The sequence below is a fragment of the Erithacus rubecula genome (genome assembly GCF_903797595.1).
Source record: "Erithacus rubecula genome assembly, chromosome: 2".
NCBI classification, from domain to species: domain Eukaryota; kingdom Metazoa; phylum Chordata; class Aves; order Passeriformes; family Muscicapidae; genus Erithacus; species Erithacus rubecula.
In genome coordinates, this window is record NC_136685.1 from 29,195,401 (window position 1) to 29,206,999 (window position 11,599).

General features: G+C 47.0%; 1 protein-coding gene across 1 annotated transcript; it reads right to left on the minus strand.

The window, feature by feature from the left end:
- Positions 1-5,839: 5,839 nt before the first annotated feature.
- On the minus strand, positions 5,840-10,330 carry EEF1A1 (eukaryotic translation elongation factor 1 alpha 1). The gene is made up of 8 exons (XM_079298960.1): positions 10,193-10,330; positions 9,282-9,472; positions 8,270-8,449; positions 7,836-8,132; positions 7,428-7,578; positions 6,979-7,235; positions 6,540-6,774; positions 5,840-6,242 (listed from the first exon to the last, which is right to left on the minus strand). The coding sequence occupies exons 2-8, from the start codon at positions 9,423-9,425 to the stop codon at positions 6,118-6,120; spliced, it is 1,389 nt and encodes a 462-aa protein (XP_079155086.1). The 5' UTR covers positions 9,426-9,472; positions 10,193-10,330; the 3' UTR covers positions 5,840-6,117.
- Positions 10,331-11,599: the final 1,269 nt, after the last annotated feature.

An 11,599-nucleotide genomic window follows, 5' to 3' on the forward strand; every position in this document is an offset into this window, starting at 1 on the left:
ATGCAGTATTGGAAATCCTTCTATCCTGAAAACTGTAGGTTGCACCTTCTTCACCTCCTTGCAGACCTTAGGATGTTTTGGCGGCCTGTGATGGGTGCTCAGCTGTGCACAGGCACATCCACAGCCTCAGCCTCCCTGTCTGTGTCCCACCGGAGCGGGAGCAGAGCCACACGTGGGGGCTGCAAAGGGCTCCCGGCAGGAGAGGGGCTCAGCAAACACCCGGCTGCGGTGGGGACAGAGCGGGAATGAGTGAAGGGTGGAAGTGCTCCTGTCTGGCATCAGCTGCAGCGCCCAGCACAAGCTCCAGGAGGGAGATTTTCAGGGACTGGAAGCGCACTCCGTTCTTGTTCCGAGCGACTTAGTGCTGGATGGGGTTAAGTGACGAGCAGGCACGGCGCCAGGTGGGAAGTGAGCTCACCCTGCCTTCAGGGCAGCGAGGAGAGGGGAGGTGACAACAGCCTCGTGACCGGTTTATACCCTTGCGATCTACTGTGGTTTAGCTTGAAAATTGCCGTGTATGACCAGGTGGTGGCCTGCGCCACACGTGTGCAGGATTTTTGGAGTCGCAAATGGAACGGCTGCTGTGCCTGGCAATGCTGAGCTGGCACTCCAGCGAGGTTTTGTCCTTGTCCCCCCGCATCTCAGCAGACTTCGGCCAGGGGGCAGGGCTGGCTGGTGACACTGTCCCAGCGCTGGCCGGGGGGCAGGGCTGGCTGGTGGCACTGTCCCAGCGCTGGCCGGGGCACAGCGGTGGCGTCAGGAGGCGCTGGAAGCGCAGGGATCGGAATGACGGCGCAGGCAGTGGTCTCGGTGATCTCAGTGATCTCGGTGATCTCGGTGATCATCTCGGTGATCATCTCGGTGATCTCGGAGATCTCAGTTATCTCAGTTATCTCAGTGATCTCGGTGGTCGCGGTGGTCTCGGTGATCATCTCGGTGATCTCAGCTCTCCTCGCTGTGCCACGTGTGTTGCAGCGCCTGCCCCGGAATGAGGCGCTGGAATTTCCCTGGCAAGGAAGTGGCTGCAGTACAGCCGAGCCCCGCTCAGGGGGCTTTTCCTTCTCCCATCGCTGGCCACATCTGCACACCCCCTCCTTCTCCAAAGAATTGGGGTACTGTAATCCACAAAAGTGCTTTAGCAGCAGGCTGGGTGATATTAGTTACTGTTACTAGTAATGTCGATCAAACAACTTGTAATCACATTTCAATTCATCTATTCCTTCCTTTTTTTCCTCTGAAAAGGCTATTAAAGGACGTATTTTACATAGAGACAACTCAACACCAACAATCCTACTACACCTCTTTCTCCAAAATACTCATGTCCTATTAGCAAACCACAGCCTAGCTTGTAAACTAAATATTTATGAAATGTTAATGAAATATTTAATAATAGGAACTATATATGACAAATCATATAAAATAATATGTATAAATAATGACTAATTATAAATAACTAAATATGAATTAATATGGGGGCATTTCACTTTGGTTACTAAGGAATTAACTTAGAATCCAGGTTCAAAATGAGAACTGCAGATTTTAAGGAATCTGGCAATTACAATTTTTCAAAAAATGAAGTAGGCATCTTATTATTTTATGTAGATGTATGTATATGTTACATATAATATATAGGTGTGCATGTGTGTGTATATATATATACGTATATCAAACAAAAAGGTCATTTTGCTTGATGTGCTCAGGTGGCTGCAGATAAGAGGAACCTGAATCTTTTAAATTTCAGCCCTACCTGCAATCAACTCCCTCCAGGAGAGAACATTTGTCTTGCCTTTCCATCACTGCACAGGTTGGGTGTCAGCAGCTTCACCAGCAGAGCTGAGCTGTGCAGAATAGGCACCTGGGTGGGAAAACACTGTGGCTCTTCCCTTTGTATTAAATAATCCAGATTTTACTGGGCTGAAAGGGAAAATGTGACTGTGACTGCTGCTGGCAGGGCAGGCAGGGTCAGCGTTAGGAGTGACCTGCCTCTGCTTATCCCGTGACTCTATAATGCAAAAAATAACTTACTAACCCATGGACTAGTGTTTGTGCTGGGCCTGAGCTAGCAGATCCCTTGAAGGATGCCCAGGGTTCTGGATTGCTTCACTGGCAAGAGCCAGGACAAAGCCTTAGCCAGGACCTCAGCACATTGAGGGCAAACCTGTTGCTACTGCATTCTTAAATCATGCACTTGGCCCACAGGGATGATTTGCTAAATGAAAGCTTAGGTACCTTCCAACTCATTTTGCTTTTTTGAAGGAAGAAATAAGCAAAACCTGCACAAATGGCAGCTCCTTGGCTGACAGCCCATGTGCAGCCCACTGCTGCCCCACTGTCCCCCCACCCACAGGCCAGAGATCCTTTGTCAGGGTATCCCACTCTGATTTATCTCCACCTTTCCTCAGCATACTCCATGGAAAATTGTTCAGTTGTCACCATGGCAGTGCCAGTACAGAGAAGCTGGTGGATTTGAATTAGGTTGTGTAAATATTTGAAACATAAAAGGATTAAAGAATTACTGATAGGCAGCTAGGGAAAGTAACCTGATCTTTAAACAAGCAGGCAACTCTGTAATTGACTTATAATGCAGAAATAATGTAAAGGGACTAAAGAGGACTCAGAAAAGGCTACAAAACCACAGTTCCTGTACTTTGGAAGCAAATACAGTTTTGATATCTAGGTTTTTCTTCAGCTCTTTTGCACCCCAGGTGCCCTTTTCTTTCTCCTGAAATGGTTTCAGGCCTCTCCTTGGTAAGCAGGAGCAACATTGCAAGAGAAAGGTAATTTTGCCCAGTATTATCTTCCATGGTCACAGTTCACTCCTCTGTTTAGCTTATGGTTTGGCTATTATTTAAGATTTGCAATTTCAGAAAACTAAACTCCTACACAGGAAGTACTATTTGGTGCACTCAGATGACATGAAAAATTCAAGTTATTGAAACTAATAAACTCAAAGGTGCTAATACTGTCAGGAATTTACAACTTGCAGTGGAACATGTGAGAGAAATTCTGATAGAAAAGGAGCTTTGGGTGAAGCAGATGCTTTGAGCAGGACCTCAGAGCTGTTCAGGGTCCCTCAGGGTGCTGCTGGGGGTGCAGCTTATCAGCCCTCCCACTGCATCCTCCACCCCCCAGCCTCCTCTGGGCACCACATAAACATAGAACTAATAAAAACTAGAACCAGGGGGCTTGTATTTATCAGACTGAACTTACATGGCTTTTAAACAGGTGATCATATAGCACCAATGAGGAAAATAGTATCTCTGTATAGTACAAAGTTTGTCGCTGTATGATTTATCTTGACCAAATCTAAATTTTGAAATACAGATTTACAGAAAAAAAACTTTCAAAATTTGTCAGTACGTTACAAAATATACAGAGAAAACTAAATTCAGAATGTGAATTAGTATTTATAATCTGTAAACTATGTTATTTCAGTTATTAGCCTTGCACAAGCTTTTCTGAGATACAATTACAATCACTCCGGGCAGTAGTCTGAGCAGAGTCCATTATATTCCAGCCTGAGCTACCCACCTAGGGAACCAACACTGAGCAAGAAGTTACTTGTGGTATCAGCTATGACTGCACTGCTCCATTTCCCTACAAAGACCAACCCAGCCAGTTTTCTGAGCTGGCTCCATCACCACAGCAGCATGCTGTCACACTTCTGTATGAAAACCAACAGAATTGCAGGACAGTGAGGAAAGATTAAAGGACAGCTGTAAAAGTTGCTTAAAGAAATAAGCAGTCAGAAGACAAATATAGTTCTCAAATAAGAACATTTATTAAAAGTTTGATTGAAGTAGTTTTATTCCCAAATTTTGTTTATAAAAGTCTAACAATTTCCCCAGGTAGTCAGATTAATAAAAGAACTGAGATGGCATTACATTAGTGCATAGAAAGCAAAACTGGTCTATAAAAGTTAAAAAGAAAGTAAGCCAAATGTGTAAAATGTAGGTTTTAAATATATGAAAGCAATTGCTAGTATTGCAGGCAGAGTATTCCCAATTATTTTGTGCACATTAAGCTGTTAGATGCAGTATTGTTTATTCAGGGTCTTTTTCCTGCTAGAAGCAGGGCCAGTCCCTCTGGCACAAACGGTGCTCCTCAGCTCTGGCAGTTGATGTGTCTATGCACAGCTGGCCTAAGGGCCTCATGCAAGAGCAGCACCGCACTGCTGGGTCACACCTTCTTTTCCCTAAGGCTTTGAATGAGTTGCTGCTACTCCAATCCCATTTCCAAACTACCATGGAGCAAGCACACCCAGGCACAGACACCCTGTGCAACGTGCACAGAGGCACTGCAGACGGGGTGTTGCATATCCAGGCCAAAGCAAACATCCTGCGCCTAACAAAGGAATGTGAAGGAAATGTAAGGAAGGCAGAGCTGCTGAAGGCAGCCTGAGCCAAAGCTGCTTTGCTTTGCTTTCCATCCCAATCAACTTCGCTGAACCAGTCTGGCCCAAGCCTCCTGGAAAATATGTAGCGGTTTAACTGAAAAGCATGCTACGATTTGGCAAGATACTTCAAATCTTATTATGGCAACAGTGAGCCTGCCTCCCATTTTGAAGTTATGTACTTCCTGTGGCTTTGGGGACACTAACAAACCTCCAAAAGCAAAATTTAAGCAGAGATTTTTTTTACTGAATTCCATAGCCTGCTATGAAGCTCTCTAGCCCCTGCTTCCACTGTACCTTCAAAACCAGTGTGTAATGCTCCAAGGTTTCACTGCAGTTAAGACACAGGTGAGCAAAAAAAGAAAAAAAAGAGAAAATATCCAAACAAACAAAGCATGAAAATAAAGTAACAGCAGTTCAGATCTATCCAAGCAGCACAGATATGAGTTCCTGCAGAGCAAGCACACAGCTGGAGAAGGAAAGGAAAACAAAACGAGAATACAGCCATTACAGGCAGAACAAACATACTGGTGTCATGGAACAAGTCCCTCAAAAAGATACCAAATTCTTTCTGACCTTCTGTGGGGAAATCATGTGAAAGGTTAGTAAAACAGCTGCACCATTATGCAAGTCAGCTCTGATTATCCATTAACTGCTTGCCCCCATTTACCAACTTGAAGCAAAGCTTCTATGCCAGAATTCTTAATTATTACAGCTGGTACTCTTAAAGGCCAGAACATTTTACTGGGGATTATTTGTCTAGTGATATTAATAGTCATTTGGACTAGATACCCAAGTCCCCTTTAGTAAGTGACTGTCTGATCCAAATTTTCAACCTATTGTTAAAAAGATAGCAGGCACCTTGTCCCACTGTGCCATTTGGTGCAGGCTACAATGGTGGTTCACTCAGTTTGCATTAAAGTGTAACTCTAGACAGAAATTTCAGATTTGGCTATTCAATGCCTTACTATATGTTATTAAACATTTATATAAAAGTGTTTTAAGAGCTACACAACATCAATTCCCCAGAAAAAAAAAAAAATCTGGTTCTGCTCCTGACTACAAAAATCAGTGTATAAAATGCTGGAAACCCAACATTGTTATTTTTTAACTTTTTAAAGGTTAGATGTGTTGACACTTCTTTCTTTACTCTCAATGTAGACTTTTCTTGGTTTACCTGATGCATCACAGAATGCACCAGAACACTGTAACTGTTATCTGGTATTTGTGCAATCCAATTAAATCTGTATTTGAAGAAAGCACCAGAAAGTTTAAGGCTTTGATCAATTAGAAAGTAAACTTGTAGCTGAATTTTGTTCTCTTAAACAAATAATTTTGAGTATTAGCATTGTAATTAACATACTCAAGTAACAATGATCCTCTCTTATCCCACCATGACTAGATATAGGTTTTGCCTTTAACATTAACCCAAAAAACACAGAGACGTAGCATTGAACTTCTGTTTTAATGGTCTCAAATTCTGTGACAGATTTTTGGTCAAGTTTCCATTTTAAAAAATTTATCGATTTTAAAGACTAATAACTTAAACTGCCACGAAACAAATGGTCCACAAACATTCCTTTCCTTCTGAAGCTTTTACGATGCATTGTAATCATTAACCAGTCTTTCGCTATTAAACTTAAATGGCCAATTGAGACAAACAGTTCTGAGACCGTTCTTCCACCACTGATTAAGACTGAGGTGGCAGCTGGTGTACAGAATTTTCATTTAGCCTTCTGGGCCTTCTGGGCAGACTTTGTGACCTTGCCAGCTCCTCCAGCCTTCTTGTCAACTGCCTTGATGACACCAACAGCGACCGTCTGCCTCATGTCACGCACGGCAAAACGACCTGAAAGCAAAAACACGTTTTATGACTTTAGTCTCTGCTGTCAAACTCACAACCTGTTCTGCACAGTGGCAACACACAGGTTGGTGTGAATGGGCCAGCTCTGCTCTGGAACCAGACAGAGGGACAGAGGCATCACCCTTCTCCAGACCATCTCTCCCTGTACCAGTGAAGCCTCGGTTCCACTTCACAGTTTCAAGTCTCAGTTCTCAGCAGCATTTCACAGGACACATTGCACCCCAATACCAGAAACTGAGGAGTGCCTCTTCCAGACACCAGTACTAATGTGAGATGCCTTACCGAGAGGAGGATAGTCAGAGAAGCTCTCAACACACATGGGTTTGCCAGGGATCATATCAACGATGGCAGCATCTCCAGATTTCAGGAATTTGGGGCCATCCTCCAGCTTCTTGCCAGAACGACGATCAATCTTCTCCTTGAGCTCAGCAAATTTGCATGCAATGTGAGCAGTATGGCAATCCAGCACAGGGGCATAGCCAGCACTGATTTGGCCAGGGTGGTTCAGGATAATGACCTAAAAAACAAAGAAAGCCAAGTTAGAAGGGGAAGGATTTTAATCAGTGATGTGTTCTTACAAAGCCAAAAAGCTAATGAGATTTGCTTCAATTGAATGTAACTCAGAATAAAACTGTGCTGCTTTGTAGCTTAGCCTGACAAGACTCCTATTTCAGGATAGAGAACTACATTCCCAACATCCCTAAACAGCTGCAAAAAATACCTGTGCAGTGAAGCCAGCAGCTTCCATGGGAGGGTCATTCTTGCTGTCACCAGCAACATTACCACGGCGAACATCTTTCACAGACACGTTCTTAACATTGAAGCCAACGTTGTCACCAGGCAGAGCTTCGCTCAGGGCCTCGTGGTGCATCTCAACAGATTTAACTTCAGTTGTTACATTGACTGGGGCAAATGTCACCACCATGCCTGGCTTCAGAACACCCGTTTCCACACGGCCGACTGGTACAGTACCAATGCCTGCAAGCAAGGAACACAAACAATTCATTACTCAGCTTAGTGAATACATGTCCTTATCAGGGAAAAAAAACCCACTCGAGACAAGGATTTTAATTTTTGATTTGGAAAAGCAGCTCTTGGGCAAATGCCTGCATTTCTGGCCCATACATCAGCTGTTCCTGGCACAGGAGCAGCATTCCAGAAAGCACATACCGCCAATTTTGTAGACATCCTGAAGAGGCAGACGCAGAGGTTTGTCAGTTGGACGAGTTGGTGGCAGGATGCAGTCCAGGGCTTCAAGCAGAGTGGTTCCACTGGCACTGCCATCCTTACGGGTGATCTTCCATCCCTTGAACCAGGGCATCTGTAATGGAAACAAGCACAGCTTAATCTGACTGACAGCTTTAATGGTGCAAGGCTGGAAAAGCACAAGTGCTGTCTCTTAGCATTATCTTAATTTACTGTTGCAAAGTAAGAACTTTTTCAAGTGCTAAGATTTATCTTGGACCTTAGCACTTCCCAAACATAACTATTACAAAACATGTGCATTTTATCCTTGCATAATCAGTCGTAACAGTCCTCCTAGGTTCATGCCTTAATAGAAATAAATGCCAAACCTACGTTAGAGCTAGGCTCCAGCATGTTGTCACCGTTCCAACCAGAAATTGGCACGAAAGCCACAGTGTCTGGGTTGTAGCCAATCTTCTTGATGTAAGTGCTGACTTCCTTGACAATCTCTTCGTATCTCTTCTGGCTGTAGGGTGGCTCAGTGGAATCCATCTTGTTGACACCAACAATCAGCTGTTTCACACCCAGGGTGTAGGCCAGAAGGGCATGCTCACGGGTCTGCCCGTTCTTGGAAATACCAGCCTCGAACTCACCAACACCAGCAGCAACAATCAGGACAGCACAATCAGCCTTTGAAAAGAAAAAACAACAACAAACCCTCACTATAATCCCTGCATGTATGTCAAAGTACTTACAGTAACGAGCCCTCCCCCAACCAACCAAGAACCATCTTCCCAAACTTTCCAAGTCCCTCTCTCTTTATATACCTGAGAAGTTCCAGTAATCATGTTTTTAATGAAGTCTCTGTGTCCAGGAGCATCAATGATGGTGACATAGTATTTGCTAGTTTCAAATTTCCACAGGGAAATATCAATAGTAATACCACGCTCACGTTCAGCCTTCAGCTTGTCCAAGACCCAGGCATATTTGAAGGAACCTTTGCCCATCTACGGTTACAAGAAAACAGATTTTTTATTCCCATTACAAGAAGAGTTCCATATCTGCAACTAGTTCAGAAAGATTACACCCTGGTTGAAGAGTAAAATCTAATAATAGTAACTCACATAACACTGAAAAACCTTGCTGCTCATAAAACAAGCACTAAGATACACTTGGCATCACTGGTGAGAGATGCCAACTGTTGAACCTTACTGAACCTGTTGACAGTTCGGGCTCCTTGACAGCTTGTTAATTTCACTAATGCATTTTTATGATAGAGCTCTTGAGCCTGAGTCCTACTATCAAGTGTCCTCTACAGTTCCAAGTCCTCCTACTACTTCAATCCTTGCAATAATCAACACTTTAAAACTTCCACTCTGCTCAACATTTGCTGGATTTTGTTCTGTAACATTCTTATGACCTGTGATGTTATTACACAGAAAAAAAAAAGCAGTTATCAGTTAAATCCCGATTTTTAAATTAGACCTCAAAAGTACAACTTCTTTCCATGCAATTTGAATCTGGCCATTTAACTTGATTTCCAGATGTTACTGGTCAGATGCAGCCCAAAACTACCTTCTCTTCACTGCATTTCCCAATCTGAGTTTCTGCAACTAACACAATGGCAGACTGAACACTTGGATACTTGTTCCACCTCGGGGACAACTGCAGCACAGCTGCCGCCCTGTGGCCACGCAACACTGAGCCACTTGTTCAGCTCCAGGGGTAGAGGCAACCAAACTGCCTCCCCGTGGCCACTGAGCGCTCTGCAGGTTCACTTTTCAATTAAAGCTCATTCCCACAGCCTGGAATTTTGCTGGCTGCTACGGGCCCACGCACCTCAGCTGCTTCTTTCTCGAACTTCTCGATGGTTCTCTTGTCGATACCCCCACATTTGTAGATGAGGTGGCCGGTGGTGGTGGACTTGCCAGAATCGACGTGGCCGATGACAACGATGTTGATGTGGGTCTTCTCCTTTCCCATTTTGGATGTTAGTTGAGTTCTTTCTTTTGGCAAAAGAGAATCGACACCTGTAGGTTTCCCAGAAAAAAGCCGGTTACGCCGCGGTCGGGCCTAGGGGCAGCGATGGCGGCGCCACATGCGGGGCGGCCTGGCCGGGATGGCGGCCCCGCCCCGCGGGGGAGGGGAGGAGCGCGGCGGGCGGGCCGGGGGCCCCTCGGAGCGCCCCTCGCGTCGCCCCCTCCCCGGGCTCGAGTTACCCCGGCGGCCGCGGCCGGGGCGCGGGGCGGCGGCGAGCGGGCCCGGCGGGCAGCGCGGAGGGCGGGGCCGCCCCGCTCCTTTGTGTGACTCACCCCGCCCGGGCCGCCGCGTCCTCCATTTTGTGGCGCTGGCGGCGGGCAGGCAGGGCGAGCGGCCATCTTTTCACTCGTGCCTCGGCCCCTCTCCCCCCCGACGGCATCCGCCGAACCCCGACGGTCCAGGCACGGCCCCGCGCCGCTGCCCGTGGGGCTTAAGGGAAGGCTGCCGGGCGCCTTCTGCTCCACGCCCGCTCGTACACGCCGCTCCCCCGACTTCAGCCCGGACAACGGGGGAGTGCACATGGCAATCGAGGACGACGACGCGCCGCCATCCCGCCGCCCCGCACTCCCTGTCCGTCCGTCCGCCCCGGCTCCCGCTGGCGCCCCCGACCCCTCCCTCCCTCCACCTCCCCTCGGCCCCCACCACGCCCCAGCTCGGCGCTCGCCACCGGCCCGAGCGGACCCCGGCCCGGCCCTGCGAACAAGCCTCACCTACTCGGCGACGGCGGCAAACCCGGAGCGAAAAGACCGACAGCGTGAGCGCCGCCCCTTATATACCCTATCAGGGGGCGGGGCCTCGGGGACACGTCACCGCTCCCGGCGGCCCCGCGGCCCCGCCCGGCACGGAGCGCCCCCGCCCCGTCAGCGCTGGGCGGAACCCCCGGCCCGAGCGGGACCGGCCCGGCCCGGGGAGCCGAGAGCGGGGAGCGGGGCCCGGCCCGCGGTGTCCTGAGGGGCCGCGCCGGGATGGGGAGCGGCGGCGGGCCTGGCCGCCTTGTGCGGAGGAAACGGGGGAGCACCGAGCAGCTCCGGCCACCCTGCAGGCCCAGCGGCTCGGGCCTGGGCGCCGCGGAGCGTCAGGCCTGGCGTCACGGCCGGCCCGGAGGGAGGCGGCAGCTGACGAAAGTCAGCCCCCGGCGAATTAATTGTATTTCGCATTAGGGACACAAAGGAACGCAATCAGTGAGATTAGAGACGTTCAGTGAGTTACCTGACCGGCAAGTAACAAATGCCGGCTAAACATCACGAAATACGAGACTCCCCCTGCCCCAGTACGTTGCAAGTCTCCCAGAATCAAATGGAGAAGGAGAGCAGGAATTTCTGGAAGCTTATTACACCAGAATAGGAAGCCATCGTTTGGCTTAAAAGAAAAAAAAACAACAAAACCCCAAACTTTTTCTGTCTTTGTTGTACCATTAGAGGACAAAAGTTGACTCGTCTTAGAAAACATACAAATCAAGGCGGGCGCAGCTCCAGCAAAGATGCGTCTGAAGTTCAAACGTGTCAGTCACGGAAGCATTCGGGACGTGGGGCCTCTGCAAGAAACCCTGACTGCGAGAAGTGCCCCCGTACTGTATTTTGACATGGGAAAACCCGCAGCCCTGGCTAATTATTTTTAGAATCATAGCAATGAGGAGTCACAAAACAGCTCACAACATCAGAAATAAAAGCCCTCGTGATTCCAGTGGATTTTCTCTGGTTTAGTCGCTTGTAACTGATGTAAGAAAATCCATTAAACACTCAATATCTCCTACACTCATTCAAGAGAAATTAATCTGAAAAAGCGGAACTATCTCTGTTATTTTAAAATTATCTGCAAAGCTATGTAGTCCATGTTCTTATTCAGCTACATTATATGCCTGTCAGAAATTGTTACTTATCTATAGACAGCTATAATCCATTCATTTATCGGTATGCTCTTCAGGTTGCAATTGTAAAACATGGAAACAGCCTCTTGTTCAAAAACAAAAATAACAACATCAGCAAAATAATAATAGAAACTACCTCATGCATCTAAAAATGTACCCTTCCACTTGACTTCAAGTTTTTCTAGCTGAGAGAAACCCAGCATCACATTCTTTAGAGAGCAGTAAAACTTAGTATTTCATGGTTTGATAT

Coding starts and splice junctions, on each gene's coding strand:
- EEF1A1 (XM_079298960.1), bottom strand. CDS start 9,425: ATGGGAAAGGAGAAGACCCACATCAACATCGTTGTCATCGGCCACGTC. Junction 8,133..8,269: donor TGATTACTGGAACTTCTCAG/GTATATAAAGAG, acceptor TTCTTTTCAAAG/GCTGATTGTGCTGTCCTGAT. Junction 7,236..7,427: donor GGATGTCTACAAAATTGGCG/GTATGTGCTTTC, acceptor CCTTGCTTGCAG/GCATTGGTACTGTACCAGTC.